The sequence below is a fragment of the Nuphar pumila genome, chromosome 4, assembly GCF_984573655.1.
Source record: "Nuphar pumila chromosome 4, dmNupPumi1.hap1.1, whole genome shotgun sequence".
Taxonomy (NCBI): domain Eukaryota; kingdom Viridiplantae; phylum Streptophyta; class Magnoliopsida; order Nymphaeales; family Nymphaeaceae; genus Nuphar; species Nuphar pumila.
The window spans coordinates 28,898,322-28,924,262 of NC_143252.1; the positions used below are offsets into that span (position 1 = coordinate 28,898,322).

General features: G+C 38.3%; 1 protein-coding gene across 1 annotated transcript; it reads left to right on the forward strand.

Moving 5' to 3' along the window:
- The first annotated feature begins 232 nt into the window (after window positions 1-232).
- LOC149839765 (THO complex subunit 4A-like) lies at window positions 233-25,365 on the forward strand. Its single transcript, XM_090002812.1, has 5 exons — window positions 233-526; window positions 707-871; window positions 3,921-3,989; window positions 4,065-4,249; window positions 24,518-25,365. Exons 1-5 carry the CDS (start codon window positions 359-361, stop codon window positions 24,684-24,686), a joined length of 756 nt encoding a protein of 251 aa, XP_089858938.1. The 5' UTR covers window positions 233-358; the 3' UTR covers window positions 24,687-25,365.
- Window positions 25,366-25,941: the final 576 nt, after the last annotated feature.

The window sequence follows — 25,941 nt, forward strand, 5'->3', positions numbered from 1 at the left end:
GAAATGAAATAAAAGAACAAGGGGTTTCGCAAACACGAGCAATCTCATACCAAAGCTCATATACTAATTGCATCCGTTGATTTTAGTGGGGTCCGCATTGAAAGTGTTGTGGAGCCCACGCGGCTCTTTCACGTGAGTGGCCTTTATGAGTCCATGATATAACCTATGATATTGCTGATGATTGAAGACTCTTGCCTGAACTCACAAAAGCCCTCGCTCTCTCTTTCCTCTCTCCCCTCAAAAAAAACCCTAACCCCAACCCCTTCCTATCTCTCTGTCGAGAGGCACTTCGTCGCCTCATCCTCCCCTCCCGACCATCCGATCTCATCATCTAAGGGTTCTTGCAGGCCGAGCGAAGATGTCCAAAGCCTTGGACATGACCCTGGACGACCTCATCAAGAGCAACAAGAAGTCCGCCGGCGGCGGATCCAGTAGAAGGGGCCGCGGCGGCTCCGCCGCCTCCGGCCCCACCCGCCGATTCCCCAATCGCGCTGCGAATCGGGCGAACCCTTACGCCGTCGGAAATGTGAGCCTTTTTCGAGGTTCTTGTTGTTTTTCTGGTTAGGGTTTTGATTTGGATGAGTTTTTGTTCGGGCTTGAATTCTTTGATCTTGATCACGGCAGATTTGTTCTTTTCCCTTTTGTTTCTGGGCCTTTGGATGGAGGTTAGGTCGTTCTCATTCTCTTTGTGCTTTTGGTGGATCAGGCGATGCAGGCGGCGCCGGAGACGGCGTGGCAGCACGATATGTTCGTGGATCAGACGGCAGCGGCGGCGGCGGCGTATCCTGGCCAGGCGGCACGGTCGATCGAGACGGGGACGAAGCTTTACATCTCGAACTTGGATTATGGCGTTTCGAATGAAGATATTAAGGTTTCTTGTTTTTTCTTATTCGTTATCCTAATTAGTCGATTTGTTCTTCTTTTTTCGTCTTTTTTTTTTCTCGCTTAATTGCCCTCAACTATGTGAAACTCAATCTCCAATCTCATGCCCATCCACCGAATCACCAAATTAACATAAGAAACAAGTTCAGATTTACCGACCTGGGCTAGATTGGTAGAGTGATGGAGTTTCCCCATCCACACCAAGCGTCCTTGGATTCGTTCTCACACTAAAATCCCCAAAATTATGCCATTAAAAGAAAAGAAAACCAACTTCAGAATTGGGCTTGATGACGATATACATCTTAAGCAAGTCATTTTAGGTTTCTGCCCATTTGCCTCTTAACTAAAGATGAACAATGAACAAATTAAATAATTGTCTATATTGAGATCGACTTATTTAGCACAAAGCGTAATACATCCCTGTTTGCAACATAAAGTTCACATGGTTGAGAATCTTGAGATCGACGGTCACATGTTTAACCATTTTGCCTGATCCCTGAATTTGATCGTTTCTTTAAATTTTAATTCTATTTTGCAATGGAAATATTTTGGAGTAAGCTAAAGATTAGTTGGTAGAGAATGAGAATTCCATAGTGTTCGACCATCAAGCCCAGTTGTAATGTTTGGTATCTTTGGCTTTATACTTCGAAAGTAACTTGACATGACCTCTCTTTTTTATTTTAGTTTTATATTGGCGAGAATGCAAGTAGACTAGTAGGTGGGGGCAGTGGAAATTAATGTACGATTTCAAGCTGGAAGCATTTCAATCACATTTTTTGGCAGTTGTTATGCTTAAGGGTGGGTCAAGCACTGTAATTTTTGTGAGTCGCTTATCAAATTGGTGGTTTGAGTAATACAAAGAACAGGGCATTCAGTAAAGTAATGGTAGTTATTATTGTTGATGAGTATGCATAGTTGGTTGGGAAATATGAGGTCAATGTCTCTCAGCCAAGGTGGAGAAATAATTGCTGGGGGAGGAATGGATCTGAACTTTGGAATGGATTTATTTGTTTCGTACAAATATGAAGATGATGCCATTTCTAGAGTAGGTAATCCAAACAAGACTGTGCTTATGTACTTAAGAGAAGGTTATTGATGTTATTTGGGATGACAGATTTGAAAATTTCAATTGCCTTCACTTAAGCTCCAGATTGAAATATATTCTATGCAGCGGTGAAGTGTGTGTATGTTTTTATGGGTCTAACAGGTCCATATTCCAGAAATTGAGAAAGAGATGAACCGAGGGTACAATTCTATTGAGTTGGAAAAGGGCATACAACGTGGGAGATGGTGAAATGTTGGTTTTTATTAGGATGATTCTTCTAGTGTTCTTCTTCTATAAGCTTAAGGGGTTGACTGAGTGGGCCCCGCAGCAAGAACTGTATGCTGTCTTTGCTGGTCAGTGCAGTTGCAGTTTGCAAACATCCAAGTGGGAACAACTGGCAAAGGAAAGGTTAACTTTTGGCTGCCAGCAAACATGCCATGTCAATACGATATTGCCTGTTTCTGTTTTTCATTATTCAACTTACGATGGAATTAAGAGGCAAGACTGCATTAAATATCCATCGACTTAAGAGTGCTACTGTTAGAAGAATACTATTTTCTTCAAGGGAGGCCATGAACTTTAGGGCACTTCTTATCTCTTGGAATTATGCCTCATGACAAAACAAGGATGCCGTGTGTGTGTGTGTATCACATTTCTCTTTTTTCACCGAAAGATCATTGTGACTATGTTGGTGTGAATTTTGTTTTATGTTTACTTTCTGGCCTCAATTCTTCCAAAACTTAATTTGGATGTTCTCTTTCCTTAGGGTTTTATGTCTGTTTTCCTTGACCAACATGACAATTAATTTAACATGTATCTTAGTATTACTTTTGGATGGTTTCCCCTTTTTTTATGAAAAAAAAATTACTTTACCAAAAATGGTTTTCATGAGTTTGCTTCTTTTACAAAGTTCTACTCTATGTTTGCATTATTATTTTATCAAATGTCAAATCCCAGCCTCATAGGGTCTAGACTGTTTTTTTTTTTGGTGAGTTTTTTATTTTCACTATTAATCTTCTTATCCTTATGTTCTCATTGATGTTGCACTTGTAGAATATCATAGCCAAGATCTTCCTTCATGGCCTTAATTGGTTGACTGGTGCTTACATAGCATCTATGTTTTAAATTTTGAATCTTGATAATTATGATCATCTGATTGTGTAGTCTCTTGTCATCACTTGATCTTGTGGGTTGCATATTTTTACCTAAATAACTACTTGGTAGTGACACGCAGCAGTTAAAACTGTTGTAATAGGCATAGAGCCAAGCTCCTAACGAGCATAAAAGCCAAGGTCATAGCCATTTGGATGGGATTGAAACCTTTTGTAGCCTTATTTGACATGAGATGGATGTAAATGTTGAAAACATTTTAAAAAATACAAGGGATTGGATTGATGGATATGTTTGGTTGTTTCTTCCATGATGCCTTGGTTCCTTCTATTAAATATAAATTTTCCACATCATGATTAGTGAGATTAATGGATCTAACTTGACAATATCATTCTATGTTTTCGTACTTTACATGTATTTTGGGGTCATCTGTGTCATTTATGATCTTTCCTAATATATATACATTTTGAAGCGTGAAAATTTAAAATTTTTGTGGTAGCTATTTGTTTTTGGCGCCATATTTTTTAGAAGTCTGGGTAACTAACAAGTTTCTAAGTCCATCATATTCATGACATCCTTGTCTTCTACCCCAGATGTTCCCATGCAGCGTTGGTTTTCTTATGCATTTCATGGTGCATGAAGACTGTCATCAGTATATACTTTGGTGAGGAGTGTAAGCTTATATCACTTGAGTTTTAAACTGAACTAAGACTTCAATTTCTGGTGGATTATTTTGGTGTTTTATTTCGTTCATGTGCACACAGTTCAGATCTATCACTTGTTTCTGCTGAGTTAAACCTTGCTCTGACTTTCATATTTATAGTGATTCACTGCTCCACAACCTGGAACATCAGGATCTCTTACTCTATTATACATTCGGCAGGAACTCTTCGCAGAGGTGGGTGATTTGAAACGATTCTCCATCCTCTATGATAGGAGTGGCAGGTCAAAGGTAGGTGATTATAACTTATGTGAGATATGAAATTTAGTATCTGTTGATAATGATATGCAAGATCCATATTTTCAGGGTACAGCTGAAGTTGTGTTTTCACGAAGATCAGATGCTGTAGCAGCTGTTAAGCGGTACAACAATGTGCAGCTTGATGGGAAGCCAATGAAAATTGAGATTGTTGGAACCAATCTGTCAACCCCCGCTTCAATACCTCAGGTTACAAATGGCTTGCTTGGAAACCCTAATGACATTCCCAAAAGGTAATTATTTATGTTTAGGGCTGTTAAAACACATGTAATCAATATATATATATATATATATATATATATATTCAATCATACCCGATAGGGGTATTTTAATCTTTTCACATGTACCCAATAGGGGTACTTGTTTTTCTCTTCTTTTTATTTTTTGCATTTATTTTCTTATTTTCTTTTTTATTTTCTTCCTTTTTACCCACTTAAGGGGGCCCCACCATTGAGTCGTTGGGGGCTCCCAACGACTCCATGGGAGCCCCCTTTGTGGCTCTTCTTTTGAGGCCATTTGGCCTCCCCCTTCTCTCATTTTATTTGTATAAATAGGGGTGAACCCCGTTGTATATATTCATTCTTGAAAGCTCCCTCTCTTTCAATAAAGAGGCATTTATATTTTGTATTGTGTTGTCCCTTTGTGGACTTGGCTATTATATCTTCTGTTTGTCCGTTGGTGGACATTGTAAGTGCTTATAGCACTATTTGTACTTCCACATATCTAATTACATGGTATCAGAGCCTTGTGTGTGCTCTTGTTTTTTGATATAACTAGTTGACTAGTTATATTTTTTATTTTGTATATCTCTTTCTTGGTTTATCTTCTTGAGAGAGGTTTAAATGGAAGGAGAACAAAAGATTGATCTCTCTTTCAAACTTAATGGTTCCAACTACATGATGTGGGCCGCCGCCATGGAGAACAACCTCAAGGGTAAAAAGCTTTGGGGATACGTTATGGGCACCATTCCGGAACCGCAACTCCACTCACCAAGATGGATGGTGATCAAGAAAAAGCTCTTGAAGGAAATACCCGTATGAAGGACATTGAAGATCACCAATCTAAAGTGGAAGATTGGGAAAGCAAGCATGCAAAGATTCTTGCTTGGTTCATGAACAATGTGGAGCTCAAAATTTGCGCCAACATCGCTAAATTTCGGATGGCTAATGAAGCATGGTTCTTTATGAAAGGTATGTATACTCAAAAAGACCTTGCTCGTCAATTCTTTCTCCAAGAAAAAATTTGGACTATTAAGCAAGGGGAAATGAGTGTAAGAGATTACTTTAGCACTTTTGGACCCTTATGGGATGAGCTATCTTTACTAGAACCAAAGTGAGTTTCTAGTGTAGATGTGAAATTAAGAAGAGAACAAATGAAAAAAGGACACTTTTTTCAATTTCTACATGGGCTTAGGCCCGAATATGAACAAGTTAGATCTTCCCTTCTTCATAGATCTAAGCATCTTCCTTTGGAAGATGCCATAGCCGAAATATGCCAAGAAGAAACTCGTCTTGGCATGATTAAGGGAGGAGATGAAGTTTTGGCCGTGTCTAAACCCGACAATCATGTGAAAACCTATAAGCCTCTACACTTTGGGAGGCAAAATAACTATAATGGCAACTATAGAAAAGCCATTTGCCATCATTGCCAAGAACCGGGTCACATAAGACCTAATTGCCCTAAGTTGAATGAAGCACCTAAAAACAAGGTTGCCTCCGTTGAAGAAACTACTCAAAAGAAGGAGGAAACTATCAAAGGGAAGGAGTCTTTTTCTCTTGCCCAACTATCGGAAGCACTATAAACTCTACTCAAGATTCCATCAACCTCGGGTCCCGCCATAGCTTCTTCCTCTCCTCCAGGTATGTCTTCTTGGATCCTTGATTCTGGAGCTTCCTTTCATATGACTCCTCTTGAAAATGAGCTTTCCGATTTGTGTAATAATTCTAAAAACTCCTATGTTTCAATCGCCGATGGTACATCTTTACAAGTAAAAAGTTTTGGAACCTTAAATTTTTCTAAAGATTTCTTTGTGCCAAACGTGAGAGTGGTACCTCAACTTAATTTAAATCTCCTCTCTGTTGCTTAAATATGTGATCATGGATGTGAAATCTCCTTCTCAACTAAGGATTGCTCTATACAGGATCTCCGGTCCGGGAAGCAGATCGGGCAAGGCCATAGGAGGGGCGATCTCTATTACATGAGCAACTTGAAACTTCCCATTAACTATTTTTGTAATCATGTCCAAGATAAAAATATTGAAACTTGGCATCAAAGACTTGGACATCCAAGTTTCTAAAAAATGTACTCCTTTCATCTTGGAAAAATTTTTGTAATGAAAAACATTTTGTTTGCAAGAATTGCATTTTTGGAAAAATGAAATCCACTCTTTTTCCAAATCGAACTTTTGTGTCCAAAAGACCTTTTGAGTTAGTCCATTTGGACGTTTGGGGCCCTTCTCCGGTCATATCGAAAGGAGGATACTCTTATTATGTTACTTTCATTGATGACTACACTAGATATGTGTGGATCTATTTTCTCAATTTAAAATTTGAAGTCTTTGACTTCTTCAAGAAATTTCATATGATAGTCAAAAATCAATTTTCAAGTAATATCTCTACTCTTAGATCCGATTCGGGTGGAGAGTATCTATCAAATGAATTTCAAAATTATTTGGAAACAAATGAAATTTGTCATCAAAGATCATGTCCTAGGACTCCTCAACAAAATGGTCTAGCCAAAAGAAAGCATAGACACATTTTGGAAACCACTAGGACACTTCTTATTTCCAAAGAAATTCCAAAAAGTTTTTGGGCCGAAGCCGCTTTAACTTCAACTTACTTGATAAATAGAGTGATATCTTCATCCTTACAAAATACATCTCCATATGAAAAACTATTTGAAAGGACACCCGATTTCAATAGATTAAGAATTTTTGGGTGTAAATGTTTTGTCCTTACACATAAAAGAGACAAATTATCTCCTAAAGCTATTGAATGTGTTTTCTTAGGATATGGAAAAAATCAAAAGGGTTGTAGATGTTTTGACCTTAAAAATAACAAACTCTATGTATCCAAAGATGTAACCTTTTTAGAAAATGAAAATGGTTTTGAGAAAACTAAAGATATTGACGAAAGCGAATATGCTTTCTTATTTGATCTTCTCTCTCAAGAAGATGTGACTCCTTAAGAAGAGGAAATTTCTAATGATTTGTTGAATGATCTAGAGGATATTCCTCTTAACAATGTTGAAAATGAAAGTGATAGAACCATCCAAACCTATGTTAGGCGTGGTCAACAAGCTCCAATGAGTGCCTTAGAAAAATACTCTCAAGGTTCCAATATAGAAGAAACCTTTTTAAGGAAATCCAACCGAATCTCCAATCCTCCTAATAGGTTTGTTTCCTATGAGTCTTTAACCCCAAGGTATAGAGCGTGTCTAATTGCGTTACACTCTTTTCATGAACCTTCACATTATCATGAAGCCAAAAACATTCCCCAATGGGTTGAAGCCATGAACTTAGAACTTAGTGCCCTTGAAAAGACAAAAACTTGGGAAATAACTTCATTACCCACTGGAAAGAGATCTATTGGATGTAGATGGGTCTTCAAAATTAAAACTAAAAATGATGGATCATTAGAACGCTATAAAGCCCGGTTGGTAGCAAAAAGATACGCTCAAGAATACAGTATAGACTATGAAGAAACCTTCGCGCCCGTAGCTAGAATGACTAGTGTTAGGACTCTTATGGCAGTTGTGTCAGTTAAAAAATGACATATTTATCAATTAGATGTTAAGAATGCATTCTTAAATGGTGAATTAAATGAAGAAGTTTACATGAATCCTCCACCAGGAGTATGTATTGGTGAAAATAAGATTCTCAAACTTAAAAAGGCCTTATATGGTTTAAAGCAAGCTCCAAAGGCTTGGCATGATAGATTTAGCAATGTAATGATAAGTTTGAATTTTCGTTCATGCTATACTGACACTGCTTTGTTTGTGAAAAGTGCAGGGTCTTCAGTAGTTATTCTACTACTTTATGTTGATGATATGATCATCACTGGAAGTGATGAACAATGAATCAATGATATTAAAAAAGTTTTAAAAGAAAACTTTGACATGTCTGACCTTGGTTTCTTAAGATATTTTTTAGGAATTGAAGTAGCGTACTCTCCTCGAAGATACATTCTCTCTCAGATGAAACTTGCTGCTGACATTTGTTCCAAGTCTGGTATCTCCGATGATAAGAAGACAAAAACCCTTGAAGTTATCAATGCAAAGTTAATGTTGGAAGATGGAACACTCCTCGAGGATCCTACTCCCTACCGCCAACTTGTTGGGTCTCTGACCTACTTATCCATCACTCGGCCAGACATAGCTCATGTCGTTCACTCAGTCAGTCAGTTTCAACATGCACCTACAACTGTGCACATGAGTGCAGTCTTAAGGATAGTCAGATACATCAAAAACATCATAACTAAGGGAGCTTTTCTTTCATTTTCTTCATCACTTAATTTAATTGCTTATACTGATGCTGATTGGAGAGGAAATCCCAATGATAGAGTCTCAATTATTGGTTTTTGTGTTTTCTTAGGTGACTATGATTTCTTGGAGATGCAAGAAGCAACACAAAGTATCATTGTTCTCAACAGAAACAGAATATCGTGCTATGACCACTACAATCATGGAGCTTGTGTGGCTAAGAAGTCTCCTATACTCATCTCTACTCCTTCGAAGATGTGTTGTGACAACAAAAGTGCAATCTATATCGCAAGCAATCACACTTTCCATGAGCGTACTAAACACATCGAGATGGACTGCCACTACGTTCGTGATGAATACCTAAGAGGAACCATAGCACTGCCTTACGTTACTTCCGAGTACCAGTTGGTGGACTTCTTCACTAAAGCTCTTGCTACTCCTCGTTTTATGTTCCTTCTCAGCAAGCTTTCGGTTATATCCCCGTAAAGCTTGAGGGAGGGTGTTAAAATGCATGTAATCAATATATATATATATATATAAATATATATTCATTCATACCCGCTAGGGGTATTTTAGTCTTTTCACATGTACCCAATAGGGGTACTTGTTTTTCTCTTTTTATTTTCTTTTTTATTTTCTTCCTTTTTACCCACTTAAGGGGGGGGCCACCATTGAGTCATTGGGGCCCCCAACGGTTGGGGGCTCCCAATGACTCCATGGGAGCCCCCTTTGTGGCTCTTCTTTTGAGGCCATTTGGCCTCCCCCTTCTCTCATTTTATTTGTATAAATAGGGTTGAACCGCTTTCTATATATTCATTCTTGAGAGCTCCCTCTCTTTTAATAAAGAGGCATTTATATTTTGTGTTGTGTTGTCCCTTTGTGGACTTGGCTATTATCTCTTTTGTTTGTCCGTTGGTGGACATTATAAGTGCTTATAGCACTATTTGTACTTCCGCATATCTCATTACAAGGGCATCTTCTCTTGACAGCCTCATTTGTAGCCTAGATATGATTTTCTTGTTTCCAATCACAAATGCCTTTGATAATGAAATAAATGCTTTTGGATATTTTTCAAGAGAATTGGCAGTCTGTTGACTAGATAGTGCAGGCTGTAAGTTTAAATGGAAGTTAAGGGAAAATATGCCAGTATATATGAATTAGTTTATTATATTGTTTTTAAGATTTAACTCTTTTTAATTTGCTATTGTTTCAGCAGTTCTATAATCTTGTTGGATTGATCACATATTTCAGTATTTGGGAAACATGTTCTGCATTGAACTTTTCTTATTTCTCTGTGTGTTCTTTAGTGGTTACTAGTGAAAAGAAGTTGTTCATGGATCTGGATCCAACCTGGATCCGTATCCATATACACCATCGTGTTATGTTGTAATTTTAGTTGTTTATTAAAGGGTATTTCCGTACCCTAATTATTGTAATCACTTCTTAATATGTATTACTAAATAGAACAGTCACCTATGAAAAATGATTCAGCTGTGACCTTCTGCAGCCCCTCTTCTCTATCATTCTTCTTCCTCCTTACGTAGGTAGATCTGGAGTTCCTCTTTTAACATAGTATCAGAGCGGTATTAAAGTTGGGCCTGGGATTGCTTTTCCAAAAGGAATGTCCAAAGAGATGATCTTAAGTTCCAAGCTGAGAAATCTGTGAGTTTCAATCTGCATCTTCTCTGAATCCAATTCTGTGTTTCTTCACAATCAGCGTTTTCTTTTCTAAATTCAGATCCAAGTTTCAATCTGCGTCTTCTCTGAATCCAAATCTGCGTTTTCTTTTCTAAATCCAGATCTAAGTTTCAATCTGCGTCTTTTCTGAATCCAAATCTGCATTTTTTTTCTGCGCCTTTCTTTAAATCTGTGTTCCGATCTGCATCTCTCTTTAAATCCAAATTTGGATTTTTCAATCTCAGATTTTCTGCGTCTTTTAATCTGCGTTTTTCTCCTCATTCTTTATCGACTCAGGCAATAAGTCGAAATCCTCTTCTTCATTTCTGAAACTCTTTTCTTTGGTAAATCTGAAACGTTCACATTGAAATATGGATTCTTACTTCTTTTTCTTTTGTCAAGAATCTTTGTTTATCTTAAAAGGGATCATCGATAGGATCCTCTGCTGCTAATCTGGTATTTATCTGAAATACCTTTGCTTTACATTCATTGTCTTTATTATTCCAGATTACAGAATTTCTTAAAGACAATTTTTCTTTATTCAACGAGGGACTTTATTGATTTGGAACCGATTTAGTGTAGTCACGATCAGGTCTGTCATGCTCGCTGGTCACGTTAGGATATAATATTTGTCTTAATTTTTGCAAAAAAAAAAGACTATTAAAAGTGGCTGATTTTTTCGGTAGACTGAATCTTGTCCTGAAATTCTTCCCTCTTATTTTAATTTCAATTTCTTCTTGTGTTCTCTTCAATGGATTCCTTCTTCCCACAAACTGGTCTTTCTTCTAACTTTCTTAGCCAACTGGTTTTTAAGAAGTTAAACAACACCAATTTCTTGACTTGGAAGAGACAAATCGTTTCTTTTATAAGGAGCAAAGATCTCTCTGAATATCTGGATAGATCAATTCCAACCCCTCCAGAGTTTATTTCGCAGGAAAAGGAAGATGATAAGGGGGCATCCTCTACTGTGCTTCTCAGAAATCCGGATTGCGTCGCTTGGATGAACGGAGACCAAACATTGGTGGCATACATCACTTCTACACTGTCGCAAGAGGTTCTTGTAGCTATTCCTGATGTTTGTTCAACCAGGGAGTTATGGGACAAGTTACTTCATACATTTTCGCAAATCTCTGAGGCTAAATTTGTGTTTCTTAAGCGAGAATTTCAAATATTGAAGAAAGATTCCATGTCTATCATGAAATACTTGAATAAAATGAAGAGCATCATGGATTAGTTGGCTATCGTGGGATGTGTGGTTAATGATAAAGATAAATTGCAGCAAGACTCTAAGCAGGTTGGGGTCAGACTATCATGTTCTGACAACATCCTTATTCTGTCTCCTAGAGCTTCCAAAGTTCGAAGATCTACATGCAAAGTTGCTGCAATATGAGATGAGTCTGAAGGGTTTTTCTGAAGAAAATTATGTGCAATCAGGGACTCAAGATGTACATGCTACAGGTCTGACTTATGGAAAAAGAAGAGAAGGTGGTGTTTTTCGAGGCAGGGGTTGACAGGGAAGACATGGCTTTGGGGGTTGTGGACTACTTCCAACACCCAATGTTCTTCTCAATCAGCAAGGTCGAAGGCTTATTCCTACTTGTTTTCTATGTAACAAAGGGGGGCATATTAAAGCAAATTGCTGGTTCAATCCTCAAAATAAAGAAAAATCTTTGCAGACAGAGGCTAAGAAAGATGTAGAAACCTCAAAGGTTGGGGGAGAAATAAAAGAGTTACTATTGACAACACTTGCAGGACTGAATATGAAGCAGAATGATAAAGTGACTCAAGGGCAGCAACCCACGTTTCATGTGATGCAGTTTAACTTATAAACCTTATTCCTTATGTTGGTAGAAGTAGTATAGTCGCATGGGATGGTTCTCACCACTCCATCTCACACATTGGAAATGCTATTATACCCATGTCTAAGTCTTCCCTCAAGCTTTCAAATGTTCTCCATACACCAAATATTCAGAAAAATATTGTTTTCGTCTTAAAACTTGTTGATGATATTAATGCTTCAGTTGAATTTACTCCTTTTATTTATGTCAAGGATCTTCACACGCGAGAGACATTCGCTGAAGGAAAGAGACGAGGCAATATGTACATCTTTCAAGAAGATCCCTCCTCCACAGTTCATTTCACTTGTTCATCCTTGAAGCTTCATCAACATCCATCATTAATTTCTTTTGAGTGTGTGTTCGTTATTTCTGAATGTAATAAGCTAATTCTTTGGCACAGTCAATTGGGTCATTGTGGTCATCATTTTATTGAAAAACTTGTCTCAAATAATTTGATTCCTAAGTCTAGTCTGGGTTCAGAAGCAAATGAAATAAAATGTCCAAGTTGTTATTTATGTAAGAGTCATGTTTTATCCTTCAATTCAATCAATAAAAGTGCTTCTTCAAGGCCTTTTGAGATCATATGTTCTGATGTCTGAGGTCCTGCCCCAATTGCTTCTGATTCGGGTAGTAGATATTATCTTATTTTTGTTGACAGCTATTCAGGCTACACTTGGATATTTTTCATGAAGCATAAGTCAGAAGTCTTTGGATTATCCCAAAAATTCTATTCTTTTGTCAAAAACCATTTCTCTGAAAACATCCTACATTTTCAATGTGATGGAGGGGGGGAGTTCTCCTCTAGTGATTTTATTGATTTTCTTCAGCATAATGGAATAAGGAGAAGAGTGTCTTGCCTACACACACCTTAACAAAATAGGATTGCTAAAAGGAAGCATCGACATATTATTGAGAGTGCAATGAGCATGATGCATGATAGTAATATCCTTACTACTTTATGTGCATGCGATAAACCGCCTGCCCATGACCTTTTTAGAAAACAGATTGCCATACTTTACACTTTTTGGCACTCATCCCGATTACCATGATTTACGTGTTTTTGGATCTGTTTGTTATATGTGCATTGATAGCTCATTGAGGCATAAGTTTCAAGACAAAGCCTTGAAGTGCAGATTTGTGGGGTATGCGGATGACTATAAGGGGTACAAGTGCTATGATCTTTCGAGCAGACACATTAAAGTATCGAGAAATGTTGTTTTTGATTAGATGAACTTTGATAACCAACCAGCTAACCCCTCCAGCTCAGGGTCCAATGTTGAGGTATATTATCCATGGCTAAGCTCTGAACTCTTTTCCAACATTAATGATGATCGCCCTACGGACTGTAGTCAGAAGGAAACATGTGAGGAGTCAGAACATGCATCACAATCAGAAGAGGTTGTTGTGCAACCCTTGGAAACAGGAAAGTACAAGGGCATCGTCTACACCCGACGTGAAAATGAACCTCCACCCATCTTCGCTTCCTGTCCAAATCTTAATGTGCCCCCTACTTTTTCATAGACGTTGGGTGTCAGGAGGTCTACTTGGCCTCGACATCCACTTGACAGTCAGCTACAAAAAATTTTCACTGGATTTTCAATTGTTTTTGACATCCATAAACAAAGAAGATGAGCCTCTCACATTTTATCTAGTTGCCAACTCCAAAAAGTGGATTGAAGCGATGAATGAAGAAATTGAAGCCTTACATGAATGTGGTACTTGGGAGATTGTTCTTAGACCACTCAACAAAAATGTGGTTGGGTCGAAATGGGTGTACAAGATCAAATATAAACCAGATGGGAGTATTGAAAGGTACAAGGCTAGACTTGTTGCCAAAGGGTTCACACAAAAACAATGACAGGATTTTGATGAAACATTTAGTCCTGTTGTAAAAGTGAGGATCATTCAAATTGTGTTGGGTCTAGCTATTGAACATGAATGAACATTAGGTCAACTAGATGTTAAAAATGTCTTTCTGCATGGAGATTTAAAGAAAGAAGTTTATATGGAGCAGCCCGCTGGATATGCAGAACAAGATGCTAATTAGTATATGTGTAGATTAAAAAGAGCGATATATAGTTTGAAACAATCATCTCGTTCTTGGTTCGAGAGTTTTTCGCTTGAGATACAAAGACATGGCTTCTCTAGGTCTCTTCTAGATTATTCATTATTCATCTATAAGAAGCGGAATGTGACCATACTCCTATTGATATATGTAGATGACATCATCATTACAGGAAAGTGCAAAACTTATATTGAGGAAATAAAGAAATTGTTGAATCAGAGGTTTAAAATGAAGGATCTGGGAGATCTGCAATATTTTCTTAGGGTGGAAGTCGACAAGACTTGCAATACTCTTACTCTCACTCAACACAAGTATATGGTGGACATTCTCAGTAGAGCAGGTATGAAGAATTGCAAACCCTTGGCAACTCCAAGTGTTATATCAGAAACTCGACTCTAAAGAGAGAGACTTATATGAAGATCCTACTAAATACCGCAACATAGTAGGTATGTTACAATACTTAACGTTCACTCGACCTGACATAATGTATTCAGTCAATCAGGTATCTCAATTTATGCACGAACCTCGTGTAATGAGATATGCGGAAATACAAAGAGTGCTATAAGCACTTACAATGTTCAAACAAAAGAGATAATAGCCAAGTCTACAAAGGGACAACATAACACAAAATATAAATGTCTCTTTATTGAAAGAGAGAGAGCTCTCTAGAATGAATGAAATACAAAGGGGTTCACCCCTATTTATACAAAAGAAAAGGAGAGGAATGGAGGCCTCATGGCCTCAAAAGGAGAGCCACAAAAGGGGGCTCCCATGGAGTCGTTGGGAGCCCCCAACGACTCTATGGTGTGGCCCCTTAAGTGGCTTAAAGAAATACAAAAAAAGAAAAAAATAAAATAATTATAGAAATAAAAAATGAAGAAAAACAAGTACCCCTATTGGGTACTGTGTGAAATGACCATAATACCCCTATCAGGTATTATGGTATATATATGTAACGATACATATATTTTAATACCCCCCTCAAACTTTACGGGGAGATGACGGAAAGTTTGCCAAGAAGAAACATGAAGTGAGGGGCAGGAAGAGCTTTAGTAAAGAAGTCTGTCAGCTGATATTCTGAAGTGACATATGAAAGGGTAATTGTTCCTCGTAGAAATTCATCCCAAACATAATGACAGTTCATCTCAATATGTTTAGTGCGCTCATGGAAGGTGTGATTGCTTGCAATATATATGGCACTCTTGTTGTTACAACATAGTTTTGAAGCTCCAGCAATATCAACCCCCATGTATTTAAGAACACTGTGAAGCCAAACTAGTTCCATTGTTGTGGTTGTCATAGTCTGGTATTCAGCTTCAGTAGAAGACAACGAGACTTTCTATTGCTTCTTGCATCTCCAGGCAATTAAGGATTCTCCTAAAAATACACAAAAATCAATAGTTGAGATTCTATCATTATGGTTACCTCCCCAATCTGCATCAGTATAAGCAAGAAGGTTATTGAAGAAGATGAGGATAAAAATAACCCTTTATTTATAGTGTTTTTGATGTATCGGATGACCCGGAGTACGACGCTCATATGCACAGTTGTAGGAGCATGCTGAAAGTGACTTGCAGAGTGAACCGCATGAGCGATGTCTGGTCTGGTGATGGTTAGGTAAGTGAGAGATCTAATGAGTTGTCTATAGGGTGTGGGATCTTCCAGAAGAACCCCGTCCTCCAACCTTAATTTGACATTAATAACCTCTGGAGTCTCTACCTTTTTATCATCTGAAATGCCAGACTTGGTACAAATATCTGCAACAAGCTTCATCTGTGACAAAATATATCCTCTAGGAGAATATGCAATTTCAATACCAAGAAAATATCTAAGAAAACCTAAATCAGACATGTCAAAATTAATTTTCAACATAGTTTTAACATCAACAATACTATTTTGATCGTTCCCAGTGATAATCATGTCATCAACATAAAGCAATAAGATGACAATGCTAGTAGCCGTACTTTTAACAAAAGAGCAGTGTTAGTATAACATGAGTGAAATTCTAATTTAACCATGATATCACTAAAATGATCATACCAAGCCTGGGGGCTTGTTTAAGATCATATAAGGCTTTTAAGAGTTAAGAGTTTGACCTTGTCCAATATTAATTCCAGGTGGTGGATCCATATATACTTCTTTATTTTAAATTCCCATTTAGAAAAGCGTTTTTCACATCTAGTTGATATATAGGCCATTTTTTGGATGATGCGACAGCTATTAGAGTTCTGACACTAGTCATTCGGGCTACAGGAGCGAATGTTTCCTCATAGTCGATTCCATATTCCTGTGAATATCCCTTCGCTACTAACCTGACTTTATATCTTTTTAAGGATCCATCGCTTTTAGTTTTAATTTTAAAGACCCAGCGACATCCAATAGGTTTTTTATGCAGAGGGAGTTTGACTATTTCCCAAGTATTAGCCTTTTTTAGCGTATCTAATTTTATTTTCATTGCTTCAACCCAATGCGGTAGAGTTTTAGCTTGATTATAGTGAGCGGGTTCATAATATGAATGTAAGGTTATCAAACATGCTCGATAATTGGGTGCTAAAGACTCATAGGAAACAAACATATTAGAGGGTATTGATGCTCTAGAAGAGTGCCGAATGGGGGGCTCTTCTGAAGATTCAGAAATTTGAGAGTATTTTTCTAAGGCACTAATAGGCCTTCCTTGATCTCTTCGGGTGTAAACATTGATATTTTCATTACTAACACCATCACTTGATGGTGACATATCAAGATTGGACACATCACAAGTGTCTTCTATGCTCTCAAGATGATTCATAGAATCATCATTTATGTCATCAATAAGATCACGTAAAAACATATAATTACTTTCATTTGATTTTTTCATTTTTTTCAAAACCATTTTTCATTTTCTAAGAAAGTTACATCTTTTGAAACATATAGTTTGTCATTTTCGAAATCAAAACACCTATAGCCTTTTTTATTTTCCCTATAACCTAGAAAAACACATTCAATTGCCTTTGGAGACAACTTATCTCTCTTATGCAAGAGAACAAAGCATTTACAACAAAAAATATGAAGATGATTGAAATTCGGAGAAAATTTAGAAAGTTTTTCATAAGGAGAGGCATTCTTTAATTTTGAGGAAGGCATTCTATTGATTAGGTATGTTGAGGTTAATACGGCTTCGGCCCAAAAATTTTTTGAAATATTTCTAGAGACAAGTAATGTTCTAGCAGTTTTTATGATATGCCTATGCTTTCTTTCCACTAGTCCGTTTTGTTATGGAGTTCTAAGACATGATCTTTGATGACAAATTTCATTTTGAGTTAAATAATTTTGGAATTCATTAGATAAGTATTCTCCACCAGAATCGATTCTCAAAGTAGATATATTTCTTTGAAAGTGATTTTGAATTTTTATATGAAATTCTTTAAAGAAGGAAAATACTTTCGATTTGTGATTAAGAAAATAGATCCAAACCTATCGAGTAAAGTCATCGATGAAAGTGACATAGTAGGAGTAACCTCCTTTAGATATGACCGGAGATGGTCCCCAAACATCCGAGTGCACCAATTCAAAGGGTCTTGAAGAGAGAAAAGTTTTAGTGGGAAAAGGAATAGACTTCATTTTTCCAAAAATACAATCTTTACAATTAATGTCTTTTTCCTTACAAAATTTGTTTCCAAACGGAAAAAGATACATTTTTGAATAGCTTGGATGACCAAGCCTTTTATGCCAAGTTTCAATATTTTTTTCTTGGACATAAGAACAAAAATAGTTTGTAGGAAGGTTTAGATGATCCATATAGTAGAGATCCCCCTTCCTATGGCCTTGCCCAATCCGCTTCCCGGATCGGAGATCCTACACAAAGCAACCATTAGATGAGAAAGATATTTCACATCCATGGTCGGCAATTTGGGATATCGAAAAAAGATTTAAATTTAGTTTTGGAACAACTCTAACTTTTGGAACAAAAAGATTTTGAGAATTTTTTGAGTTTAGCGTTTCAATACTAGAGATTTTAAAAAAAGTTCCATCGGCCGTAGAAACACAAAAGCCTTTTGAATTGGTGCAAACATCAACTAAGGCATTTTCTTGAGGAGCCATATGAAAAGATGCTCTGGAGTCTAAGATCCAAGAATACATACTGGGTGATGACGTAGACGCAATGGCCGCACCCGATGTGGAGAAAGTAGCTTTAAGGATTTGTTGAAGAGCCATGGATATTTGACCAAGAGTTTCTTTAAGGTCTCCATTCTTGCCTTCATCTTCTTTGGTGGTAGATTCTTCAAGAGAGGCCATAGCTGTCGGCAGGGGCTGGCCCCCTGCCGTCTCGTTGTTGTCGGCAGGGGCTCGACCCCTGCCGCTTTGCTGCTGTCGGCAGGGGCAGGCCCCCCTACCGCCTCACTGTTTTCGACAGGGGCTCATCCCTTGTCGCCCCGCTGTTGTCGACAGGCAGGGACTCGCCCCCTGTCGCTTTTCTGATTTTGGCAAACAGGGGCACACCCCTGCTGCCTCTCTCTTTTTCGATCGACAGGCCTGACTTTCTATTCTCCGCATGATAAATAATGTAGCGCTGAATACTCACACTTTTGCAGACTTCGCATCGAACCCCGCTCTGGCTCCGCGGCCTGAGCCTCGTATCATCTACACCCGTAGACGCACGCAGCTGCACGACATCCTGAGGTAGGGGAAAGTCGCACAAGGATTTTGGATGAATGAAATAAAATGTAAGACTTCTAAGATAAAATAGTTGTTTTACATACCTGCTTATCTGAAGAAGTATTTAACTTATGATTGTCTGGTCAGTGTTTTCCTCGTTCTTATTCCTCTAGAATTTCATGCTTAATGTATGCAATACGGGTGAACTCATTTTTACAGAAATGCCTATGACTGTGTCTATGTACTTGCTCACTGTTGTGACTTTTTTATATATGCCGTGTTGTTATTTCATGATGAAACTTGTAGCCGCCCTCAAGCAAACCTTGTAGGGTGTGCAGGTGTACGTACCACATTTTATCCGTTTGGAAAGGGTGTGAAATGGGGTACAAACACTAAAAGCTTGAGAGAAGGTGTTTCCTCGTACAAGGCTGACTCCTCGAGAATGAATGTATGCTTATAAAGCTTGCGAGCTAGTTATGCATTGCTAGATGCAACTAAGTGTATTCCGAGTCGGTTACTTGGAAGAAATGATTGAATCCACAGCAATCCCAGGACTTGTCTGAGACGTCCTGTTTCTTATTAATTGAGCATGCCAAGTATATTACTGATTTTTATGAAATACTGTGATGGGACATCCATCGAGAAACCCACGAAATTGCTATTGTAACCGGACCTTAAGACATGTACGGTATAAGTTTTACAAGAGGCAATGAAGTACCCTGAAGTGGGCAATCAACACCTTATAGATATCAATGAGATAATGTCGGCCTCCACAGGCCAATTGCTCAAAGAGCAATACATGTCATGTATGAATCAAAAGAATCATAAAACATTATTTGTTACCCTCTCATCGCAATCGTACCTTTCGGAATGTACGATCGTACTTTTGGACAAGTACGTCCCATGTGTGTTACGATGTTTGGATGATGAGGTTGTAACAACCTCAATGCGTGCATTTAGCACAATGCTGAGATCACATAAATGGTGACAACTCGCCTTCACAGGCAAGATGCTCGAGTGACTCTAATAGACCAGAGCATGTAGAATGGGGTGGCAGTTAAGAAACCCCCATCGTACCCATTCGACCTTCACGGTTCATCAAGGGAGATGATGGATGGTACAAAAACTCCGATGGACAGGTTGTTAACAACCACCCCACGGGCAAAAGACTCGGCTTCCTCAGTCATCGGAGTTAGGGGAATTGGGACTACCATAAATTATCCTAGGTGGTAACTCCCAGGTACTTCTGCAGAAGTTGGATGCATCCATGGGCCACAAATGCCTTTGGGGATTTTCTCTCTTGGTCACTGACCGTCCCCTTAGGAGCGGACTCAGTCAGCCATCCGGGTTAATGAAAACACCTGACATAATAAACCCCCGGATCGGTCTCGGCTGTTTCATTGAGCTTTGGACAAGTGGGTTTAATGTGACCCGACTCATAGCAATGATGACATGCAATCATTTTTCTTCCTCCATTATAATTTTCTTGTTTTCCAAAGTGGGGGGGGGTTATAGGTTTTTACATTATTGCCGGGTTTGGAAACGGTAAGCACTTCATCAACATTCTTACTCATGCCAAGCCTTGTTTCTTTTTGAGTTATTTCGGCAATAGCATCCTCTATTGGAGGAAAGATGAATCTATGGAGAAGTGATGACCTCACTTGCTCAAATTCGGGGCATAGCCCAAATAAGAATTGGGACAATCGCTCTTGTTCCATTTGCTTTTGTCTCAATTCGACATCTTCCATAGCAACCCACTTTGGCTCTAAAAGAGCCAACTCATCCCATAGTGGGTTTAAAGCACTATAGTAGTCTTGAATACTTGAATCACCTTGTTTGGTGGTTCTAATTTTTTCTTGCAAGAAATATGCTCTTGCAAGATCCTTTTGGTTATACATACCCTTCATAAAAAACCAAGCCTCATTTGCCCTACGAAATTTAGCTATGTTAGCACATACCTTGAGTTTGACATTATTCATAAACCAAGCAAGGATTTTTGCATGGTTGTTTTCCCAATCTTCAACTTCTTTTTGGTGATTTTCAATGGCTTTGAGGCGAGCATCTTCCTTAAGAGACTTTTTTTGTCCACCTTCGATCTTTGTGAGCTCTAATTTAGGTTCCGGAATGGAACCCATAACATAACCCCAAAGTTTCTTACCTTTGAGGTTGTTCTCCATTGCCGATGCCCACATCATGTAATTCTTTCCATTGAGTTTGAAGGATAGATCGATTTTTGCTTCCATAATGCCACCAAGAAGTGAGAAGAAGGGAGATAATAGATGAAAAGTATACGTACCACGCTTCTTCCTCTAAGAACCGGGTGGCTCCGATACCATGTAATGGGATATGCGGAAATACAAAGAGTTCTATAAGCACTTACAATGTTCAACAAAAGAGATAATAGCCAAGTCTACAAAGGGACAACACAACACAAAATATAAATGTCTCTTTATTGAAAGAGAGAGAGCTCTCCAGAATGAATAAAATACAAAGGGGTTCACCCCTATTTATACAAAAGAAAAGGAGAGGAAAGGAGGCCTCATGGCCTCAAAAGGAGAGCCACAAAAGGGGGCTCCCATGGAGTCGTTGGGAGCCCCCAACGACTCTATGGTGTGGCCCCTTAAGTGGCTTAAAGAAATACAAAAAATAAAAAGAAAAAAATAAAATAATTATAGAAATAAAAAATGAAGAAAAACAAGTACCCCTATCGGGTACTGTGTGAAATAACCATAATACCCCTATCGGGTATTATGGTATATATATATATATAACGATACATATATTTTAACACCTCGTACATCACATATGGAGGCAGTTAAGAGAATTCTAAGGTATATAAAAGGCATTGGTGGTGACGGACTTGTGTACAGAAAAAGTGGGTTGAATCAGGGTGCACATGAGATCATTGTTTATGTTGATGTTGATTGGGTAGGGGATCCAGATGAACGTCGATCGGTATGTGGTTATTGCAGTTTCATTGGGTCGAACATGGTTTCTTGTAGCAGTAAAAAGCAGAAAGTCGTCGTTAGATCGAGCACAAAGGCTGAATACTGATCGATGGCTGCTGCAACTGCAGAGGCTACATGGATAAAACATCTCCTCTATGAGATAGGAGAACTGATTGTTCGATCACTCCTACTATGTGATAACCAAAGTGCTATCAATATGTACTTCAATCCTATCATCATTGTCGAGCAAAACACATTGAGATAGACCAACACTTTATGAGGCAAAAGGTTGAAGAAAAAGATATTAAGCCCAATTTTGTCTGAACTGAAGAACAAGTTGCAGACATATTAACAAAAGGATTGACGAAAGACAGGTTCTGGATGCTAAAAGGCAAGTTGTTCATGGTCCAGAACTTGAGGGAGGGTGAAAAGAAGTCGTTCATGGATCTTGGATCCAACTTGGATTCGTATCCATACACACTATCGTGTTATGTTGTAATTTTAGTTGTTTATTAAAGGGTATTTTTTGTACCCTAATTATTGTAATCACTTCTTAATATGTATTACTGAATAGAATAGTCATGTATGAAAAACGATTCAGCCGTGACCTTCTGCAGCCCCTCTTCTCTATCATTCTTCTTCCTCCTTGCACAGGTAAATCTGGAGTTCCTCTTTTAACAACTAGTTGAGTGAGAAATGAAGACCCACAATGGGCAGGAGATTTTGTGATTATGGGTTGCTATGTCAGGTTTTGATAGAGGTGTAACATATTTGGGGTTTAACAGACAGAATCTTGCAAGAAAACTTCAGTGAATGGTTAATCCCCTGAAAAGTCTTAATTGTTGTACACCATGCAAAACACAATGATTGAGAGTAAACATGTCTGATGTCTCCTGTGGGGTTTCTAAACATGGATTTCCAAAGCCTGTTAATGTTACATCAGCATGTCATATGGAGCAGGTGGTGCACTGCACACTGCCACCATGCATGAGATCTATGTCACCTGGGTACGGGTACGGGTACGGGTACGGGTACGGTGTGGGTGTGGGTGTGGGTGTGGGTGTGGAGGGTACGACACAGCAATTCCAAAAAATGTGGTTACGGGGACACTGCTATATATCACATAAATACAAAATAAATTCAAAATAAACTGAATACAATCTAAATATATATGCTATGACTAAAATATATATATTATATTACTAAAAATATAAAGTTATAAACTGAAAATATAAATTAAATACAAATTCGTAAGGAGGGTAAAATGGCGTGTCCGGGTGTTGCTGCTTGTCGACACAGGTACAGAAAGCAAAATGGAGTGTTTGGGTACCATAATATGAGATTTGTGTGTTTTACAACTTTGGATATTGGGTTGGGTGGTAATCTATCATACCTATCGTGACGGGGATTCACTGTAGCTTGCTTGTTCTCAGGTCCACCGATGTGAGACTCAAGTCGAGAATAAAGAAGAAAATGATTTTGGCTAAGTCTTGGAAAAGAAATTGTGTCTGAGTCATCACTGAGGCCGTCACTATAAAAAAGGAAGAGAAAGGCTCTGTCATGGCTTCAAAAGATGAAAGTTCTTTCATGTTTCCAGAAAAAGAAGCTCATACTGTGCTTGAATCGACCACTGGCTCTCCCATTCTTGTGGAAGAAAAGGTGTCTGAGAATCCCATTGAAGAGGAAGAAAGACAACATTGACAAAGTTGGAAGAACTAACCATCAAGAAGAAGAGCCTTATGATGTCTCCTTCACCCATTCTCACTTTTTATAAAGAAATTTCAACCATCCTCTTATCTCCAATATTTTACTATTATCTTTCACTGAATGAAGAATTGATTGTGTCTACATAAGCCATCATTCTGCTGAAACTTAATTGCATTCCCTTGACTAAAGACTTAGTGACCAGTTAATCCATAATTCCACTAAAGATTGATTAAGTTCCACACATCCACTTAATCAACCCATCCAAAGTTGACATGACTCAGATGGGTCAACTCAGTGTTGGCGAGGTTTTGTTAATTTTTTAAATTTATGTAAGAATAGTGCACTATTATAGCAAAAAAGCTACAGATTGATGTGATTACTCGTAAAAGCAAGAAATAAATTAAATAACATCATGCTAAGCTACAAATAAGCTGTGTAACTGTATATTTCTTAACATAGAGTATGACTATCAAGATTAATACTCAAAACAAAAAAGCAACAAAAACATGCATTAAACTTCAACTATCAATTAATAATATCATAATTTACGAGAAACTAAAATTTATCAAATTTAGCATATATATATTTATTTATGTTTATATTTATATTCATATAATCAGCAAAACCACGTTAAACTGTGACTCAGCCAAGTCAATAGTTGACTTGGCTTCACTATTGTGATTGGGGAAGTCACACACTGTCTCAACCGAGTCTTACTTGGTTTTGCCATATTTTTATATTTATTTATCTAAAAATCATCTTACACCTAATAAAATTTGAAGTGGGTAATCTGGTGCTAGTTTTGATATGCTTCAAAGATGTCATGAAATTCGTTTTGGTGTAGGGTCATATAGTTTTCTAAGTTTGGTTTAAAGGTATGTATGTGCATTTGAGCATTATAATTGAAAAAGAGGGTGTATTTGTATGAGAGCCGACTTTAAGAACGTACTTGACTTACCTGTATTCATCCACCTGGTAATGTACATGCAGCTTTGTGCAAAGGCAGCGTTGTTCTTGTGTGAACACTTTGCCAACATATTGGTGCTTATCTTTGTTAGTCGTTCTGTGTTGTTAAGAATCCTTTGAATCTTCTTAACTTGTGCAATTAGAGGCTTTCAAGTGTTCTGATTATTGGTGTTCATGATCTAACAGCAACCAAGGAAGAGGAGCTGCTGCTGCAGCTCGTCCCCGAGGTGGTGGTGGGGCCCGTGGATGGGGTAGAGGGCGAGGAAGGGGCAAAGGACGTGGTGAACGTATTTCTGCTGAAGACCTTGACGCAGACCTGGATAAATACCATGCAGAGTCAATGGAGATAAATTAAAACATCTCTTGCTGTCTCTCATGCCCTATGGCTTGCTTGAAGATACTCATCTGAATATTATGTATTTTTACCACCATTCTACAGTTTTTTTAGGGGGCATCTACAGGGCCTTGTTACTGGACAATGGGGCTTGGATTTGTTGTTGCCGTTCAGTCCATTGCTTGACATGGTATTAAGGCTAGTAATGGGCAGTTTGAGTGCTGGGATCAGGCTGTTAAGTTTGATTTGTCTTTTATTTTCTTTTGCTTTCTTGAGCATGGAGCACTAAGTTGAAGTCTCCACATATTCCTTGACGGCTGGACCCCTTTCTAAAAGTAGTGTGGTGGTAAAAGGCAGATGCACGACCGGTGGAGCTGTCCTTTTATATGGCAGCTTACTGATCCAAGGCATGCTGAGGAGCAAAGAAGGAACACCATCTTCTTGTGTAAGCAGTGGATGATCACGTTGAAGGTAATCATCCATTTTGTCCTTATTCTCTGCCGTCTGTTCTGATAATGTAGCTATAGAATCACATAGTTTTGATTTGCATTTTGGAGGCTGATGTAAATTTGCAGAAAGCAGTAGGCTTCTCTGTATTTTAGTTTTTATGATCAGTCTGATCGTTGGAAGTTCTGCATGATCTTGGGTTTTTTGCCCCATGAACTAGAACTGTTAGATTAGTAATAAGTGTTCAAGATCATTGTCATGGTTGGTTCTGTGGTACTGCACTGTTTTAGTTGGGGGTCTCAGTTAGATAGCCATGGGAGGGTATCCTCCAGTGTGCCTGACCAAAGAAAAATATGTGGCTGCCGAGGAGTGAAGAAGGAACACCATCTTCTTGTGTAACCGGTGGATGATCACATTGAAGGTAATCATCCATTTTGTCCTTATTCTCTGCCGTCTGTTCTGATAATGTAGTTTTGATTTGCATTTTGGAGGCTGATGTAAATTTTCAGAAAGCAGTAGGCTTTCTCTGTATTTTAGTTTTTATGATCAATCTGATCGTTGGAAGTTCTGCATGATCTTGGGTTTTTTGCCCCATGAACTAGAACTGTCAGATTAGTAATAAGTGTTCAAGATCACTGTCATGGTTGGTTCTGTGGTACTGCACTATTTTAGTTGGGGGGCCTCAGTTAGATAGCCATGGGAGGATTTCCTCCAGTGTGCCTCACCAAAGAAAAATGTGGCTGCGAAAGCACCATGCATGCTTTTTTACTTCTGGCCTTTGTAGGATTCTTTCCATGTTGTGAAGCTGCTCACTACAAATATGGCTGAT

Coding starts and splice junctions, on each gene's coding strand:
- LOC149839765 (XM_090002812.1), top strand. CDS start 359: ATGTCCAAAGCCTTGGACATGACCCTGGACGACCTCATCAAGAGCAAC. Junction 872..3,920: donor TTTCGAATGAAGATATTAAG/GTTTCTTGTTTT, acceptor TACATTCGGCAG/GAACTCTTCGCAGAGGTGGG. Junction 3,990..4,064: donor ATAGGAGTGGCAGGTCAAAG/GTAGGTGATTAT, acceptor CCATATTTTCAG/GGTACAGCTGAAGTTGTGTT.